The following is a 20,654-nucleotide window of genomic DNA, read 5'->3' on the forward strand; positions in this document are numbered from 1 at the left end:
GGCCATGTATACCAAGGTAGGAATGAAGAGGCCATGCATACCAGAATGGGGATGAGGGGACACTGTATAAAAGAATGGTGATGATGGTGCTATGTATACCTGAATTTGAGACATATATATACCAGGATGGTGGATATTAGTACAGAACTGACCACATTTTTTGCTTAAATTTGTTTTCTATTTTCTTCCTCTAAAACTCAGGTGCTTCTTTTGCTCTGGTACATCTTATAATCCAAAAATACAGTAAGTTATGTTCTGTTGTATCAGGAAGTCCACGTGGACATTAGTAGCAATGAGCAGACTCTGTTGACATTTTTTGTATTAAATCATTTGTATGTTCTCCCTGTGTTTGTGTGGGTTTCCTCCAAGTTGTCCGGTTTCCTCCCACACTCCAAAAGACATACTGATAGGTAATTTAGATTGTGAGCCCCAAACAGAACAGTCATGATTATGTCAGTATAGTGCTGCACTATATACTCAAGGCATAATAAATAAAAAATCATCTATTGTGTGTGTGCAAAAGTCATTGTGAAAAGAGGGTAAGCAGGGTCAGCTGTGTTATCAGCTATTGCCAATGCTGAATCCTGGGTTACCAACTATGTATGAGGTATACTCCTTTGATAATAAGAATTCTGCTGAAAACTCTTCCTTAAAGGGAACCTGTCAGCAGGGTTGTGCACAGTAACCTACAGACAGTGTCAGGTCGGCGTCATTATACTCATTAAAATGATACCTTAGTTGATGACATCCATCTTGTGGTTGTTCTTTAATCATTATTTTCAGTTTTAAGTTAATGATATGCCTGTGCCCAAGTGTGTTCCTGTGGGGGGTCTTTATGTGGTGTGCTTATTAGGTATACATAATGCAGACTGCTGACAGGTCACTGATCCTTCAATCACCTGTCCCCTAGTTTGCATAATGAATATTTGTACCTACTTTAAAAAAAATAAAACTTTCTGCAGGCAGTTGCCAGCCGTGGCACGTGCTCTGCAGCATAATCGCATGTTTCATGTGTCAATTATACCTGTCCTTCATGTTATTCAGCTAGGGAAAAATTTAAAAAAAATTGAAAATGGCGCCCGCCATACCTGCCCACTTTTAAAATCGCTAGTGTGACTCCAACCTCTAAATGATACCTTGGTTGATGATTAGATATTTATGATGCAGACTGCTGACAGGTCACTGATCTCTCAGCTCTCGGCTACCTACTACTACTACTACTGTGCAGGTGAGGGCGACGCCCTATGGGAGGTGGAGCCGCATATTCATGACTATGAGCGGTCACGTGGTGCCGCCGATTACAGAGGAGAAGCTGCGGCCAGGACAGGACGCTGCGAGGGAGTCGGGTGAGTATTTCGTTAACGGGCGGGCGCACAGGGGGTGGGAGGGGGGTGGGGACAGGGATCTTTATTTTAAACACGAAAAAACATTAAAAAAAAGGATTTTTCATATCTTCTCGCCAGCGAACGCTGCTGGAAAGAAGATATGAATGGCGGTTTCAGCACCACGTGGGGGGACAGTGCTTACTGTAGCGCTGTCTCCTGCACGGCACACGGACTTCACACGGACAGCGTCCGTTTGCGGTACGTGTTTTCCACGGACCCATTGGCTTTAATGGGTCTGTGTAATCCGTGCGCTCCCACGAACACTGACATGTCTCAGTGTTTTGCACACGGACACACGGTCTGTGAAAACACGCTGACATGTGCAGAGACACATTGATTTCTAAACTGTCACCTCACGTACCGGAGCCACTGACGTGTGAAACCGGCCTAAGATGGTGTCGTTGGCACATGCGCAGTAACAGCTACCGGATCACAACTATATCGATAGCTGCGCTTTTTGAAGGTGCAGTTCATGCCCTTTTTTTTCTTTTTGTGCCAAACACTGATAGCTGCTACTGCGTAGGTGTGGTGGGTGCCATTTTTATTTTTTTCCTCCTCTCTGCTACATACTGATGATGCTGTGTGTACAGATCCCGTGTATTCAGGTTACTCTCACTATATATGTGGCATCTGGTACAGACTCCATCTATGTGCTATATACTTATCATGTATACAGTCCTGTGGTACATGTTATCATATCACTTCTCACTCTGGTAAATACAGATCAGGCTGTCTATGAATATCCTGTGTCTCCATGTTAATTTTCCTCGCTGTACAAAAATTCTGTACATGACTTCCAGCCTAGTGCTTTATTTTTGTAGCTATGGCAGCATTTAGGCCGGCCTCACACTAGCGAGTTTTACGGACGTATGAGAGGTGCAGAAAATAAGGATTGCATACGGTACAATGATTCTCTATGGCCCAGCTCCTATCTGCCGTATTTTACTGATCCATATTATACGGTCTTCTATGGTCGTAAAAAATCGCAGCATGCTGCGATTGTCACCGTATTGTGCAAAAAATACGCCAATGAAAGTCTATGGGGGCGAGAAAGATACGGATTACACACGGACCAACAGTGTGACTTGAGAGAAATACGCAGCGGTGTTCTATAGAAAAGCCGCAATTCAGTGCAGTGTACAGTAAAATCACACTGACAGGTTAGAATAGAATAGCTAAAATAAATGTCTACACATGACTGATAGCCTCAGTGCATGGACAATTCGGTCATTGACATGCTGGTGGAGGGCTGGGATGGCTTTTCTCGCAAAGAAGTGTCGACTGGGTAGGTCATAGCGTGGTACTGCGTAGGCCATCAAAGCATTGAAAGCTTCACTTTCAACCAAATGGTAGGGCATCATCTCTAACGAGATTAGTTTAGCAATGTGGGCGTTCAAACCCTGTGTACGTGGATGACAGGATGAGTACTTTCTTTTCCTAATGAGAGTCTCATGTAGGGTGAGCTGGACGGGACAGCTGCATATGGTGGAACTAGCAGGTTTGGTGGTGGACATGGCAGATTGAGAGAGGGTTGGTGATGGTATTCTTGATGTTGGCCTACCTACACTGTTTCCTACCAAGAACATTGTGATTCACTGACTGCTTTGGCCTTGCGACGATACCTCCACATTTGCTGCTGGAGGTGTCCTAACCGATGGGCTTACAGTGAGGGAAGCTATGTAGCGTTCCTGACTACCTTCATTCCGAGCATATGCACCAACGGTACGGGACGTTTGGTAGTTAGTCCAGGCTTGCAAGTGCATGCTGGTTAAATGTCTAAGCATGCACGTTGTATTTAAACTTTGGAGATTCTTCCCTCTGCTAAAGGTCTTTGAGCATTTCTTACAGATAACTTTGCACTGATCATTCGGATCTTGGATAAAAAATGCCCACACTGCACTCTTCCTACTATGGAATACCTTTTCAGGCATTGCACGCTGTGCTGCTTTCACCGGATGCCCACGGTGTCCTAAAACTGTTTTTGGATTTGTCAAACATTTTTGGCAAGATAGGGGCCTGCCAGATGAAAGCTGTTGTGATGTAGATGGCTGCTGCGGATCATCCTCCTCCACTTCTGAGCTACTGGCAGCGGCACCCTCTTCACCCAATGGCTGCCAATCTGGGCAAACAACTGGGTCATCTATCACCTCCTCTTCAATGTCATGTGCACCTTCCTCTGTGTCACCGTGTAAGGTGCTATAGCGTTCGTGACGGGGCACCATAGTCTCATCAGGGTCAGATTCTGGCTCAGTACACTGCAAGGGCAATGTAGTGATCTCAGTCAATGGAACAGCATAATGATCTAGCTGTGGCTGTGCATCTGTGTACTCCATGTCTGATTCATCTTGTAATGTAACAATTTCCCTCTCTAACCCAGGCACGTTATGTGTATAGAGCTCCATGGAGTAAACTGTAGTTTCGCCTGCTGCATCCTTCACTTTTGGTTTGGGTGAAGGACACAAGGAATCGACTTATTCCTGACCGGGAGCATCCACTGATGACTTGCTGCTTTTAGATTTCGAACCTTCTGAAGAGGAGGCGAAAGAGCTAGAGGCTGAGTCAGCAAGGTAAGACAAAACTTTTTCCTGCTGCTCCGGCTTTAAAAGCTGTTTTCCTACTCCCAGAAAAGGGAGCCTTCGAGGCCTTGTGTAGCCATACGATGACGCTGGCTCAACACCTCGAGCCTTTGGTGCTATTTTGCTTTTCCTACTACCACCAGATGCTCCACCATCACCACCATCAGTACCAGCTGGCAACGCCCGCCCACGGCCTCTTCCACCAGACTTCCTCATTTTTGGAAAAATCTAACCCAAATAACAACTGTTGTATGGTACTGTGAAACAAGGTAGAAGGTGTATATAAACTTGTGGAGAATTTTAATCTCCTTTTTTTGAGGGTGGGAGACTGCAACAAAACTCAGGCGTAGTGTATTACACTACACAATGTAAGTGGCAGAAAGTGGCTGGAAGATGTACGACAAACTAACAGAACTGTGACGTAGATCCACTTAGTGCCAATTTAAATCTCCCTTTTATTTGGGGGATACTGCAACAAAAATCAGGCCCACTGATTACACTACACAATGTAAGTTGCAGAACGTGGCTGGAAGATTATATATATATATATATATATATATATATATATATATATATATATATATATATATATATATATATATAAATAAATAAAGGTAGTACAATTTCAATATCCCTACAATGATCTCAGGATGAGTATGGCAGCAATAAAAAGGACTGCTGCACACAAAAGTGTGGACAAAGAAACAAGAACTGTGCAGAAAGGTGCAACAAGATTTTTGCTTTTAAAAAAGCAGCTGGTTTGCACAGCGGCATACAAACATCAGGGAGCCTTATAGGGCAGCCTAATAAGCTACAGAGCTGATGCACAAAAAAATAAACTCCACTGTCCCTGCAAAGTAAAGGTGGGGTTGGACAGTGGAAATCGCTACAGCACAAGCAGTTTCGGGATTAATCTTCCCTCCCTAGCTATCTCTTCTTCTGATGAAGCTGCAGCAACCTCTCCCTATCCTAAGATCGGCAGAAGTAAGATGGCGGTCGGCGTGCACGACACATACACATAGCCCCTGTGACGCTGCAGAAAGCAAGCCGATCACTGTAATGCACTTCTCTAAGATGGTGGGGACCGAGACCTATGTCATCACGCTGCCCACACTCTGCATCCTCCTTCATTGGATGAGAAATGGCGCTGAAAGCGCCATACGAAACGCAACTTTGGCGCGAAGATCGCCGACCTCATGGCCGATCCCACACTAGGATCGGGTCGTGTTTCACGAAACCCGACTTTGCCGAAATTTTGAATTTGAATTTGTCCGATCCGTTTCGCTCAACCCTAGTGAAACATAAATATCTAACAAAATCTAAAAAATCTAAACATACTCAATATCTTTGTAACTCCGAACGTCTTAAAAAAAATTAATTCCTGCGCTTCCTTTTCATTTGGGCTAAGCCTCTATGCTTTTAATGTCTCCTCCACCTCCACCGATACATTCTACGTTATTCTTTGTTGTTTTACTTCATGTGGAATTAACCACAAGGAAAGAAAGGGTTTATTTTAATTCCGATATTTTTGTCCCATTGACTTGCATTGGTAGCGGTATCGGTGATATCCGATATTTTGTCGATCTCGGCCGATCCAATCCGATACCGATACTTCTGAATATCGGAATTTCTTTTGGGGGAGGCATTTATACCGTTCCGCATTTGGTAAAATGGATAAAGCAGTTTTATTCTTTGGGTCAGTACTTATATAATTTTTTTATGTTTTGGTGCTTTTATACGATAAAACCTATTTTATAGAAAAAATAATTATTTTTGCATCGCTTTACTCTGAGGACTATAACTTTTTATTTTTTCACTGATGATACTGTATCATGGCTCATTTTTTGTGGGACAAGATGACTTTTTCAGCGATACTATGGTTATTTATATCAGTCTTTTTGATCGTGTTTTATTCCACTTTTTGTTTGGCGGTATGATAATAAAGCGTTGTTTTTTGCCTCTTTTTTTTTACGGTGTTCACTGAAGGGGTAAACTAGTGATATAGTTTTATAGGTGGGGTCGTTACGGACGCAGCGATACTAAATATGTGTACTTTCAGTGTTTTTTTATTTAGATAAAGAAATGTATTTTTAAGAACAATATATATATATATATATATATATATATATATATATATATTTTTTAGGAATTTTTTTTTTTTTTTTTTTACACATGTGAATATTTTTTTTTACACTATTTCATTGCCCCAGGGGGGGGGGGGGGCATCATGTTATAGTGTAAGATCGCTGATCTGACACTTTGCTGTGCACTGTGTCAGATCAGCGATCTGACGTGCACTCCTGGAGGCGTCCCGGCGCCTGCCCTGTTAATTGTAAGGTATCAGCTTTGTGATTATTTACCCAATACTTATGTTATGTGTATTCTTATAGTTTTACCGCATGTTCTAAAGGTCTGCTTATTTGGAAGACAGAAGTGGTTTATGCTGTATGTCAGATTGCACACCCTATTAAGGTGTATTAAGACACAACAGTGTATGTTCGGCTATATTTGGGGATTAAATCGACGATTAAATTGGCGAATGTTGCAAATTCGGCGATCGTTAGCTGATCCCAACCGAATATTGAAATACCCACTCATCTATATTGGAGACAACAAATGCATCATGTGACTACTGTCTTGCAGTTTTATATATAAAAGTGATATGCATCCTATATAATGTATTATGGTAATGTACAGCATGTGAAGTGTTAATGCATAATGTTAGTACAGTATAGAATGAGCCCAGTGATTTAGCAACGGCATAAGACGTAGGATACGGATAATAGGTTTTGCATATGAAATAGGATCCAAGAAGTATCATTTCGACTTTTGGAGAGTGACATGTTAAGCATGTCGAGGTGAGGAGACTTAAAGCCGCAATGCTCCTCTTGGAAATGTGCAAATTGTCTCTTCAGAGAGGAAGAGGACTAGAACTCTAGTGCCACCTATTGGAAGTAGCAATTCCAACAGTCAATGTCGACCCTTTAACGAGCCTTGTCACATGACTTAGGATAAAAGCCAAACCAGAATCTCAATGTGCAGACATTCTGGTTTGGCTTTTATCCTAAGTCATGTGACAAGGCTCGTTAAAAGGGTCGACATTGACTGTTAGGATTGCTACTTCCAATAGGTGGCAATAGAGTACTAGTCCTCTTCCTCTCTGAAGAGGCAATTCACATATGAAATAGGAAATAGTTAATGATAGGGCTGGGTTGGCACTAAATAACGATACAGGGGTGTCCAGAGAGAATTAGTGAAGTACATAGTTAAGGTTAAGTTCTTGTGTGGTAACTTGCTAGGGCAGCAGGTGTTACTTGTACAAGGCAGAGGGGAAGCATTACTGGGATCCCAAGTGGTTGCTCCTGTCACGTTCAGAGCCTAAGGTCTAGCATAGGGGCTGCCAGACACATCATGTCTTCTGGCTTACTGTGGAAGATGGACAGTGACCCGCATAGAGAGAAGGTGATGGCCAGTCCTGGGTGCACTGCTGAGGTGGATGGGACATCCCTGAGACTGACAGAATCAGTGGGCTTTGGGATAGTCCAGGGCAAACTAGCGATAGGACTGCAGAGGAGTTTGTGTGTAAAGTGCCAGAGCAAGGTCATGACTACTGCTCTGTGTCACTTTACAGTACAGCAGCATATTGCAAATTTCTACGTTTGGCAGAAATTGTGTGACAAATTTTGTTGCGAGTTTTGCTCATTTTCCAAAATGTAATAATTTTTTCTTCATGGCCCAATGGTATAAAAGTCTGTGACACACCCATAGTGGCAATATAATCATTGAACCCTTAGATCAATTAACCCCTTTGCCCCCAAGGGTGGTTTGCACGTTAATGACCAGGCCAATTTTTACATTTAGTAACATAGTAACATAGTTAGTAAGGCCGAAAAAAGACATTTGTCCATCCAGTTCAGCCTATATTCCATCATAATAAATCCCCAGATCTACGTCCTTCTACAGAACCTAATAATTGTATGATACAATATTGTTCTGCTCCAGGAAGACATCCAGGCCTCTCTTGAACCCCTCGACTGAGTTCGCCATCACCACCTCCTCAGGCAAGCAATTCCAGATTCTCACTGCCCTAACAGTAAAGAATCCTCTTCTATGTTGGTGGAAAAACCTTCTCTCCTCCAGACGCAAAGAATGCCCCCTTGTGCCCGTCACCTTCCTTGGTATAAACAGATCCTCAGCGAGATATTTGTATTGTCCCCTTATATACTTATACATGGTTATTAGATCGCCCCTCAGTCGTCTTTTTTCTAGACTAAATAATCCTAATTTCGCTAATCTATCTGGGTATTGTAGTTCTCCCATCCCCTTTATTAATTTTGTTGCCCTCCTTTGTACTCGCTCTAGTTCCATTATATCCTTCCTGAGCACCGGTGCCCAAAACTGGACACAGTACTCCATGTGCGGTCTAACTAGGGATTTGTACAGGGGCAGTATAATGCTCTCATCATGTGTATCCAGACCTCTTTTAATGCACCCCATGATCCTGTTTGCCTTGGCAGCTGCTGCCTGGCACTGGCTGCTCCAGGTAAGTTTATCATTAACTAGGATCCCCAAGTCCTTCTCCCTGTCAGATTTACCCAGTGGTTTCCCGTTCAGTGTGTAATGGTGATATTGATTCCTTCTTCCCATGTGTATAACCTTACATTTATCATTGTTAAACCTCATCTGCCACCTTTCAGCCCAAGTTTCCAACTTATCCAGATCCATCTGTAGCAGAATACTATCTTCTCTTGTATTAACTGCTTTACATAGTTTTGTATCATCTGCAAATATCGATATTTTACTGTGTAAACCTTCTACCAGATCATTAATGAATATGTTGAAGAGAACAGGTCCCAATACTGACCCCTGCGGTACCCCACTGGTCACAGCGACCCAGTTAGAGACTATACCATTTATAACCACCCTCTGCTTTCTATCACTAAGCCAGTTACTAACCCATTTACACACATTTTCCCCCAGACCAAGCATTCTCATTTTGTGTACCAACCTCTTGTGCGGCACGGTATCAAACGCTTTGGAAAAATCGAGATATACCACGTCCAATGACTCACCGTGGTCCAGCCTATAGCTTACCTCTTCATAAAAACTGATTAGATTGGTTTGACAGGAGCGATTTCTCATAAACCCATGCTGATATGGAGTTAAACAGTTATTCTCATTGAGATAATCCAGAATAACATCCCTCAGAAACCCTTCAAATATTTTACCAACAATAGAGGTTAGACTTACTGGCCTATAATTTCCAGGTTCACTTTTAGAGCCCTTTTTGAATATTGGCACCACATTTGCTATGCGCCAGTCCTGAGGAACAGACCCTGTCGCTATAGAGTCCCTAAAAATAAGAAATAATGGTTTATCTATTACATTACTTAGTTCTCTTAGTACTCGTGGGTGTATGCCATCCGGACCCGGAGATTTATCTATTTTAATCTTATTTAGCCGGTTTCGCACCTCTTCTTGGGTTAGATTGGTGACCCTTAATATAGGGTTTTCATTGTTTCTTGGGATTTCACCTAGCATTTCATTTTCCACCGTGAATACCGTGGAGAAGAAGGTGTTTAATATGTTAGCTTTTTCCTCGTTATCTACAACCATTCTTTCCTCACTATTTTTTAAGGGGCATACATTTTCAGTTTTTATTCTTTTACTATTGATATAGTTGAAGAACAGTTTGGGATTGGTTTTACTCTCCTTAGCAATGTGCTTCTCTGTTTCCTTTTTGGCAGCCTTAATTAGTTTTCTAGATAAAGTATTTTTCTCCCTATAGTTTTTTAGAGCTTCAATGGTGCCATCCTGCTTTAGTAGTGCAAATGCTTTCTTTTTACTGTTAATTGCCTGTCTTACTTCTTTGTTTAGCCACATTGGGTTTTTCCTATTTCTAGTCCTTTTATTCCCACAAGGTATAAACCGCTTACACTGCCTATTTAGGATGTTCTTAAACATTTCCCATTTATTATCTGTATTCTTATTTCTGAGGATATTGTCCCAGTCTACCAGATTAAGGGCATCTCTAAGCTGGTCAAACTTTGCCTTCCTAAAGTTCAGTGTTTTTGTGACTCCCTGACAAGTCCCCCTAGTGAAAGACAGGTGAAACTGTACAATATTGTGATCGCTATTTCCGAGATGCCCGACCACCTGCAGATTTTTTATTCTGTCAGGTCTATTAGATAGTATTAGGTCTAAAAGTGCTGCTCCTCTGGTTGGATTCTGCACCAATTGTGAAAGATAATTTTTCTTGGTTATTAGCAGAAACCTGTTGCCAAGAAAAATTATCTTTCACAATTGGTGCAGAATCCAACCAGAGGAGCAGCACTTTTAGACCTAATACTATCTAATAGACCTGACAGAATAACAAATCTGAAGGTGGTTGGGCATCTAGGAAATAGCGACCACAATATTGTACAGTTTCACCTGTCTTTCACTAGGAGGACTGACCACTGTCCCTTTATAAGGTTATAACTCCGAAACACTTCAACGGATCTTAGCGATTCTGAGAATGTTTTCTTGTAATATATTGTATTTCATGATAGTGGTAAAATTTATTCGATATAACTTGCGTTTATTTGTGAAAAAAATGGAAATTTGGCGAAAATTTTGAAAATTTCGCAATTTTCCAACTTTGAATTTTTATTCTGTTCTACGAGTTATGTGACACAATATAGTTAATAAATAACATTTCCCACATGTCTACTTTACATCAGCACAATTTTGGAAACAAAATTTTTTTTCTAGGAAGTTAGAAGGGTTAAAATTTGACCAGCAATTTCTCATTTTTACAACAAAATTTACAAAACCATTTTTTTTAGGGACCACCTCACATTTGAAGTCATTTTGAGGGGTCTATATGGCAGAAAATACCAAAAAGTGACACCATTCTAAAAACTGCACCCCTCAAGGTGCTCAAAACCACATTCAAGAAGTTTATTAACCCTTCAGGTGTTTCACAGCAGCAGAAGCAACATGGAAGGAAAAAATTAACATTTTACTTTTTAGTCACAAAAATGATCTTTCAGCAATAATTTTTTTAACTTCCCAAGGGTAAAAAGAGGAAATGGACCCCAAAAGTTTTTGTCCTGAGTATGCTGATACCCCACATGTGAGGGGGAACCACTTTTTGGGCGCACGGCAGGGCTCAGAAGGAAAGGAGCGTCGTTTGACATTTTCAAGCTAAAATTGGCTGGAATTGAGATCGGACACCATGTTGCGTTTGGAGAGCCCCTGATGTGCCTAAACAGTGGAAACCCCCCACAAGTAACCACATTTTGGAATCTAGACCCCCAAGGAACTTATCTAGATGTGTGGTGAGAACTTTGAACCCCCAGGTGCTTCACAGAAGTTTATAACGCCCGGGTGTGAAAAAAAAAATTCCTATTTTTTCCACAAACATGATCGTTTAGTCCCCAATTTTTTATTTTCTCAAGGGTAAAAGGAGAAATTCGAACCCAAAAGTTGTTGTCCAATTTGTCCTGAGTACGCTGATACTCAATATGTGTGGAGGAACCACTGTTTGGGCGCATGGCAGAGCTCAGAAGGAAAGGAGCGCCGTTTGACATTTCCAAGCTAAAATTGGCTGGAATTGAGATCGGACGCCATGTCACGTTTGCAGAGCCCCTGATGTGCCTAAACAGTGGAAACCCCCCACAAGTGACCCCATTTTGGAAACTAGACCCCCTAAGGAACTTTTCTAGATGTGTCGTGAGCACTTTTATCCCCCAAGTGCTTAACGAAAGTTTATAATGCCCAGGCGTGAAAATAAAAAATCCTATTTTTACTACAAAAATGATCTTTTAGTCCCCAATTTTTAATTTTCCCAAAGGTAACAGGAGTAATTGGACATCAAAAGTTGTTGTCCAAATTGTCCTGATTACGCTGGTATGCCATATGTGGGAAAAAACTGTTTAGGCACACGTTGGGGCTCGAAAGGAAAGTTGCGACGTTTTGGAATGCAGACTTTGATGAAATAGTCTGCGGTCGTCATGTTCCGTTTGCAGAGCCCCTGATGTGCCTAAACAGTAAAAAAAAAAAACACAAGTGACATCATTTTGGAACCTAGACCCCCCCCAAGGAACTTATCTAGATGTGCCCCCTTTTTGGAACTAATGTACGCTTTCCTGTAAAGTAAATTAGTAGTGCATGGAGGTGTGGTACAATTTGAAGCAATCCTTCATACAGAGGCCAGGTTTTCGGGGCAGGTGTCGCATTGATAAATGGTGTCCTTGCGTATTCCCCTTTTGTAACACACTCGGCACCTTTTTTGCGGCTTACCTTTTCTTCCATTTGGTGGGACCACCCCTGGAAAATGCTGGCCTGGTATGATACGAGAACCTTCAGTTCTGGAAGTACTGGGGCCCTCTCCTTCCGGAGTACCAAATATCAGGGCCTTAACCACTACCTCCTGGAACTGCAGGTATGACGTATCAGTGTGGTGTGCACATCGTAACAGCAGGAAAGCATTGAGCATTGCCATTTGTACAATGTGCATGGCCAGCTTTTTGTACCACACCTTGGCCTTTCTCAAAGCACTGTACGGTTGGAGGAGTTGATCAGAGAGATCAACCCCCCCCCATACGTTTGTTGTAGCCCAGTACACAGTCCGGTTTGCTGACCTGTGTAGAGGTACCCCGTACAGTGCTGAGGGCGCTGCCATCACCGTGTATGGTGGTCAAGAGAAGGACATCCCTCTTGTCCTTGTACTTGACCACCAACAGGTGGTCGCTACATTGGGCTTTGCTCTCACCTTTTCTGAGCATCTGCCCAAGTAGCGTCTTTGGGAGGCCTCTCTGATTTTTGCGGACAGTACCGCAGGCTGCCTTGCGCAGAGAGGGATTTGTAGAGTGGGATGCTGGTATAAAAGTTATCAGTATAGAGGTGATAACCTTTATCCAGCAGTGGGTGCACCAAATCCCACACAATCTTCCCACTCACTCCCAGGACAGGAGGACACTCAGGGGGTTCAATCCTGGTGTCCTTCCCTTCATACACTCTAAACCTGTGGATGTACCCTGAGGTACTCTCACACAGCTTGAAGAGTTTGATTCCGTACCTGGCCCTTTTGTTGGGGAGGTATTGACAGAATCCGAGCCGCCCCTTAAATGGATCTAGGACTCATCCACGCAGATGTCCCTTTTGGGCACGTACACTTCAGAAAACTTTTTGTTGAAGTGTTCGATGACCGGCCAAACTTTGAACAGACAGTCAAAGTTGGGGTCATCTCGTGCAGGACACTGTGCATTATCGGAATAATGCAGGAACTTACGGATGGCCTCAAAACGCTTCCGAACCACGACCATTCGGAACACTGGAGTGTTATATAAAATATCTACACTCCAATATTGCCGAATTTCTGGCTTCTTCATGATCCCCAAGTGGAGGACCAGGCCCCAAAACTGCATCATTTCAACTGCGTCTACAGGAGACCAGTTGGAAAATGATGTACCGGGGTTTTGCTCCAAAAATTGACGAGCATACAAATTAGTTTGCTCCGCCATGAGGTTAATAAAATCCTCAGAGAAAAAGACTTTGAAAAAGTCTGTTTCTGTGAGGTCGGCGGTGTCAAACTTGATTCCTGATTCTGCCACAAAATCAGTAATCAGTGGCTCGTAATTTTCGGGGGGCAAGGTCCATATGGGGTCCGCAGTGGGGAGCGCTGGTTCAGGAATGGTGGGTGCTGCCTCATCTTCTATCCTGGGGCATCTGCGTGGCGGTTTCGCAGGACCCGAGGAGGAAGATGAGGAGGAAGATGAGGAGGAGGAGGATGAAGAAGAGGATGAAGAATCAGAAAAGTAAAGAAAAGTGGGATCCTCTCCCTCGCTATCAGTGTCGGAGGCAAGGAAAGCATATGCCTCCTCCAATGAATAGCGCTGTTGGGACGAACGGGACGAGCGGGACATTTTTGTGTGAATATGGTGCTTGGGTGCACTTTATTGATAACTGTATGTGTATGTGTGGGGGGATAGTGATTTGTGCAAACTATTATCTGAAAAGAAAACGCTAAAAGGAGAAAAAAAAAACCTGTAAAAAGAAAAGTCTAAAAACAAAGATTATTTAAAGATTCTGAAGCCATTTATCCAAATAATTAATTTATATTAAAGTAGCAAATATTGAAATATGCCAATTACCTGATTTGGGAAAGGTTACGTTGTAAATGTCATCATCCAATACTTTAAATTCGTTTTCTGCATAAGCAATAGATTCTTCTGAGTACAAGTCACAGATAAATCTGATATCTTTATATAGAAAATAGTTAAACGTCATTTTATCTGTAAAAAAGACAAAAAAAAAAAAAAAACTAATTACAATTCAGACATTAGCAAAAGATTGTTTTAATTTTTTTTATGTTTTCAACTTTTTAGATCACTTTACCGTAATACTCTTTATCTATGAATTTGGTATAGTGTTCCCACAAAATCTTGTTATGCAAAAAAGCTTTATAATGATTAGTGAATAGCAAATACATTCAGCACTATTTGTTACCCACACGAATAGTACGCTATTCGTGCTATTCTTTACTCGGCGAGTAGTTAGCTATTCGCCTTGATATATTGCCTTAGATTGAGAACGTGTAGGGAGAGATTTAATACAAGGGAGATGGAAAGTTAGGGTGTTAGCATTGCAAGTACATGCTGCAGATCTCTCCTAGGTTGCATTATGTATACTGTAGGAACAGATTGTGGGTGTAGGAAGAGAGGCAGAGTTTCAGATCCAGTACCATAATATACGAAACAGCTCTTTTTAGAGCAAAATAATATTCCTTTTTACCATCAAATACTAAACAAATTTTTAAAGAGCTAAATAATTATCCAGAGCTCCTTAGTAGCAGCATATAATGAACTGCTCTGTTTTTAAAGCTAAACAACATTACTCAGTTTCATCACATATTAAACATATATGCATACACTTGCATACATTGTATTCAGAATTTAATTCTAATGCTTTTAGTGTCTGGTAGAATTAAATTTACTGACATTCAGCATACATCTCCCCCAACTCCTGTATTATATTCACCTTACAGCGGCTTCACTCTCTTTGACAGTGGCTCCATTGGCCAAAATGAACTGTGGAGCTCACAATACTCAGGTTTCTTGGCACCTGCTGGCCGTCTGAAAATGTGAAGCGAGGGCTGCATAATGACATGGCAGTGGACTTGGTGTGGTGGCAGGCGAAGCCCAAAATTCAAATGGGCATGTTTTAGTTGGCATTCTCAAGTGATAGGGAACATGTATTCCAAAATCTAGCTAACAGTTTGGAATGAGTTGGGTACCTCCCAAATGTAAAAAAAAATAGGTTTGGTTTAATAGGTCTTCCTATAAATCTGTAAAACCGGAACAATAGTCTGACAACATTATTCCCAGATGAAAGTCAGAAAGGCATGCAGGCATCTTCTCCATGCAGTTCCCATTTAGTTTTAGCTCTTTCCCATCCATTTCAGCATTTTGTTCCATGCCCCCAGGAGGAGGAATAAATCTTTTATGTGAGCACAACTGCACAAATGAGGGCTCACTGCTGTGCTGACACAGGGTGGAGTTGAGTGAGCACGACAAGCTGCTGGACTGTGAGAGAGGTGCAGGTGGATATGTTACGGAGGATTAAGAAAGATGGGGTGTACTTGGTATGTAAGATCAGTCAAAAACAGCAGGAATGTCCACTTCCGTATCAGCAGACAGGCCCTCAGTTACCCCAGATAAACGTATGTTGATCGTGCTTGTGCCAGTTCATGCGTGTAGTACTGAAATTATTTCATTTTTTTTACTCTACTATGTCATTTTTAAAAAAGTTGAGAGATAATGTGATTTTTTAGATTTTTGCCGGCCTGAAAAAAAGACCCAAGCTAGGCAACTACAGAACCAAAAACGCTGCTGTCCTCTGTCAGAAATGGGGCTCTGGATGCATTGGTTGTCGTGGTTGCATAGCTCTGTGTCTAAGTAACCTCCTTGTCTTCCTCTTCCTTCTCTTCTGTTGAGCTACTCTGCTACATGCATCTGGGTTTACACCAAGTGGGATCTACTACCTCATTGTCATCCTCTCTGTTCTCCCACTCCTCACCTTGAGAGTGATTCTTCTCCTATTCCTGCCCTGACAGCACATTACAGTGCCTCAAGTATCTGAATCTCATCACTAATGGATCACCTTCACCCAACAGGGTTAGAGTTTGTTGACAAGGGTTTGGACTATGCTTGGACCCATCTTCATCCGGCCATGGATCAAACTGAGAAAAAATGTGGCCATCAGTGTAGATGATTTCCTCCTCTTCAGTCTGAGAATCTTTGGAGTACACTTCTGATGCCCATGGCATACAATGTGTGAAGAGATCTGCAGATTCAGCCATCTGTGATTCCCAACAATCAATTAGGTGGTTGGAGAGCTGTGATGTGGGGGAAAACAAGGGTAATTGGGGTGCCACCACTGAGGGCTGTATTGTGTGTGATGTTAAGGTGGAGGAAGTGGAGCAGAGGCCACTTGATGCAGCACTTGACATCTCCTGGAGCACGTGTTCTTTCTGGCACTCATCTACAATGTGTACAGCTGTACGGCTGCCAAAGAAAGGGAGGGGAGTATCCCATCCAGTAAAAGAAGTTGTAAAAATGCTGCGCAATTGCTCCCTGCAGCAAAAACAAACCGACTTCTCATCCTTCATATCATACCTGTCTCACAACACTAATCAGCTATTTAGTACTTTCAATTCTCTCCTGCGTCAACCAGCTTCCAATCTCTCTTCTCTCATCTCAGCTGAAGGCTTTGCCTCACCACTTGTGAACTTGACACGGTGATGTTCCACCTCATTCCAAACCTTACCAAAGTCTTCATCCCAAGTCTAACCCTCCTCTTCCACCGGTCACTAACAACTGGTGTCTTCCCTCCTGATTGAAACATGCCTCTATTACACCCATCCATAAAAAAAACCACCCTTGACCCATCCTCTGTGTCTAGCTTTGCCCCATATCACTTTCCCCCCATGCCTCCAAAGTATTGGAACAACACGTCCATTTTGAACTGTCCTCTCACCTCGCCTCTTGCTCTCACTTTGACCGTTTACAATCTGGCTTCAGACCACACCATTACACTGAAACTGCCTTGACTAAAGTCACCAACACCCTCCCAACCATCAAATGAAAATGACTAAAGATTGTCCTCCTCCTACACATGGCAAATCTTGAACTTCGCCATCTTAATTCTACTAATAATAACTTTTATTTATATATCACAAACATATTCTGCATAAGTCAGCAGTTCATATAAAACAGTCAAAAGTTATCAAGTTTAAGATAATTAAACAGTTAAAGCAAAAATAATGACAACCCTGCTAAATAAAGCTTACAATCTAGAGTGAGTTTGGGGGGTGACACAAATTACAGGTGCTTATTTACAATGATGGCACAACCATCTTGAGGAAATGGGGGGTAGATAAAGGCTGCATGAGCCTTTTGTGTATGGTGGAGTTTGATGGCGAATTATGTTCAGAGAAGTAGAGGGTAAGATATATATATATATATATATATATATATATATATATATATATATATATATATATATATATAGATAGATAGATAGATAGATAGATAGATAGATAGATAGATAGATATATGACTTTGATTAGGGAACATGATAGGTCATCCTACACAGAATTATTTTTAGGGAACACCTAAAAATGTCTAAGTTGTGGTTATACTCGTAATTTCATGGGGCACAAAGGGTAAGAGGTGAGTTATCTAGGTAGGAGATTGAACGGAGATAGACAAAGTCCAGATCAGGGGTTTTACTGTCTTTGTATGACTCAGAGTTTGAAAGTTGTGAGAGGCGATGAGAAGTGGTTAGAGATAGAAGCTGGGATGCAGTTGGGGAGGTGGGGCTGTTGACGTCTCCCAGGATAAGGGTTGGCATTGGCATTTTTGAGGACATTTCTGAGGAAGTATAGCAGTGTGGCACCCCAGGAGTCCGGTTGCCACAATGGCATTGCCTTCTTCACGGGGCGTGATGTCATGCCTAGAAGCAAGGAGCAATCCCCTAATCAGGTAATACTGACATGCAACACCATCCTGACTCCAGACCAGAAGGGCGAGCTCTAAACTCGGTTTCAGGGGAGCTTCCCTATAAATTTTGGTCTGGGGGCAGGTTAGGCAGTCTGTTAGAGAGTCTGGTAGTGCGTGTGTGCAGGGACAGTGAGAGAAGACGAGGCAAATGAGAGGATCCTGGGGTCAGGAGCTGCGACTGGGCTTACCCCAGAAGAAAGTGCCAAGAGACCAGACACCGGAGCCCGTGGTGGTGTGGGAATTGCATACTCAGCCACTGAACCTGGAGGGCAGGAGATTGCAGGTCTCCTGGCCCACCTGACACCTGGAGGTACCACAGTAAGTCAGGAGCCTGGGGTTGCCAATGAGAAGGCAGTGCCAATGACAGGCTCAGGCTGTAAGCCACATAGAAGCATACTGACTAGATAGTTATTAAACTATACTCAATTAAAAAGTGTCTCTGTTTATTTGAATAAAAAATACAACTTTATTTAAACACACATAAAATATACATACATTAATAGATAAAATAGTGCCTCTAAACCAAAAACAATTCAATACATGGGGCCAGCTGAAGCTTATACATATAGAAATTCACATCAATGCAAATGGGATATGCAAACACTCTTTATATTGATTCCTCGGATAAGATATGGAATGCTAGCTGAAAAATTTCAAAGTCATATTAACATCATAGCTGCTCCCACCTTTTCAAAATTTATGTGGGAATTCCCTATTACCGTATATACTCAAGTATAAGCCGACCCGAGCATAAGCCGACCCCCCTAATTTTGCCACAAAAAACTGGGAAAACTTATTGACTCGAGTATAAGCCTAGGGTGGAAAATGCAGCAGCTACCGGTGAATTTCAAAAATAAAAATAGATGCTCCATACCGTTCATTATGGCCCCATAGATGCTCCATATAAAGCTGTGCCACATATAATGCTCCATACTGTTCATTATTGCCCCATAAGATGCTACATTTAAAGCTGTGCCACATATAATGCTCTGCACCGTTCATTATTGCCCCATAGATGCTCCATAAAAAGCTGTGCCATATAGTGCTCTGCACCGCTCATTATTGCCTCATAGCTGTGCCATATAGTGCTCTGCACCGTTCATTATTGCCCCATAGATGTGCCATATAGTGCTTTGCACCGTTCATTATTGCCCAATAGCTGTGCCATATAGTGCTCTGCACCGTTCATTATTCCCCATAGCTGTGCCATATAGTGCTCTGCACTGTTCATTATTGCCCCATAGCTGTGCTATATAGTGCTCTGCACCGTTCATTATTGCCCCATAGCTGTGCCATATAGTGCTCTGCACCGTTCATTATTAATCCCCAATCCCCACAGTTTTAAGCGTACCCTAAAAACTCATTTGTTCAGACTGGCCTACCGCCTCAATGCATTAACCTAACGATCCCTGTGTGGCCTATTTATAATAAAAAAAAAAAAAAAAAGGTTCCTCGCATCATGTTCTCATACACTTTATGCAGTATTAGCCCTCTGTGTCTGTACTGCTACATACTTAGGCTGATAACTGGTTCATGCAGCTTTACATGAACACCTGAGCCTTACACTATAGCTGGTCCGAATAACTATAGCATTTGTTACCATCCACCTCTCGTGTCTCCCCTTTTCCCCATAGTTTGTAAGCTTGCGAGCAGGGCCCTCATTCCTCCTGGTATCTGTTTTGAACTGTATTTCTGTTATGCTGTAATGTCTATTGTCTGTACAAGTCCCCTCTATAATTTGTAAAGCGCTGCGGAATATGTTGGCGCTATATAAATAAAAATTATTATTATTATTATTATTGCCCCATAGCTGTGCCATATAGTGCTCTGCACCGTTCATTATTGCCCCATATCCCCGTTGGGCAATTCCTTCGCACCAGGAGGAACTGCACACGTGACGAAGACTTCTACAGGGAATCACAGGATTTGACGGAGAGGTTTAAGAAGAGGACCTACCCCAACAAACATATCTCTCATGCATATCAAAGAGCCAAGCGGCAATCACAAGTCTCCCTTTTGGAATCAAGAAAGAAACCACCGGACAAAACTGTTCGTTTCATCACCGGGTTTACTACACACTGGTCTAAGGTAAGACAGATTCTAGAGAAACATTGGGGCATTCTTACAACGGATTTGGCAACAGCACAAGTTGTCAGTGAGCGTCCACTTATTACTGCTAGGAGGGCCCCTAATTTACGAGATATCCTGACAAGAAGTCATTATGTAAGACCCACTGTTAAATTGAATAGAGGAATTTCGTTGAGGGGCTCTTTCCCATGCGGGAATTGTAATATCTGTCAATACATGCATCCGGTAAGAGATCATTTTTGCAATCCCGCTGATCAGAGTAAACATGTGCTTAAGAGCTACGTTAACTGTAAGACAACGAATGTCATTTACGCTATTATATGCCCCTGCCCACTGGTATATGTGGGACAGACGTCCCAGGAGCTACGTCGGCGTGTACAAAAGCATTTTTCCACCATTGGTACCGCTGCAGCCGACTCATGCAAGGAGACAATGCTCACCACAGTGGCAGCTCACTTCTTATTACATCATGCGGGTAAATACGGAGGCACCAAAATAGTGGGCTTGGAACACATCCGTGGCTCGGGTAGAGGTGGATCTCTTGAAAACAGGCTCTT

The 20,654-nt window shown here is 42.3% G+C and overlaps 1 protein-coding gene across 1 annotated transcript in view; it reads right to left on the bottom strand.

Annotated features, from left to right (window-relative positions):
- Positions 1 to 20,654, bottom strand: part of LOC138651037 (sulfotransferase 2B1-like) — a 173,279-nt gene that overhangs the window by 85,328 nt on the left and 67,297 nt on the right. Inside the window, exon 3 of the mRNA XM_069740975.1 lies at positions 14,101 to 14,241. Coding sequence (XP_069597076.1) covers positions 14,101 to 14,236 — 136 coding nt within the window. The 5' untranslated portion in view covers positions 14,237 to 14,241. The remainder of the gene's footprint in view (positions 1 to 14,100; positions 14,242 to 20,654) is intronic.

The sequence above is a fragment of the Ranitomeya imitator genome, chromosome 10 (genome assembly GCF_032444005.1).
Source record: "Ranitomeya imitator isolate aRanImi1 chromosome 10, aRanImi1.pri, whole genome shotgun sequence".
Lineage (NCBI taxonomy): Eukaryota > Metazoa > Chordata > Amphibia > Anura > Dendrobatidae > Ranitomeya > Ranitomeya imitator.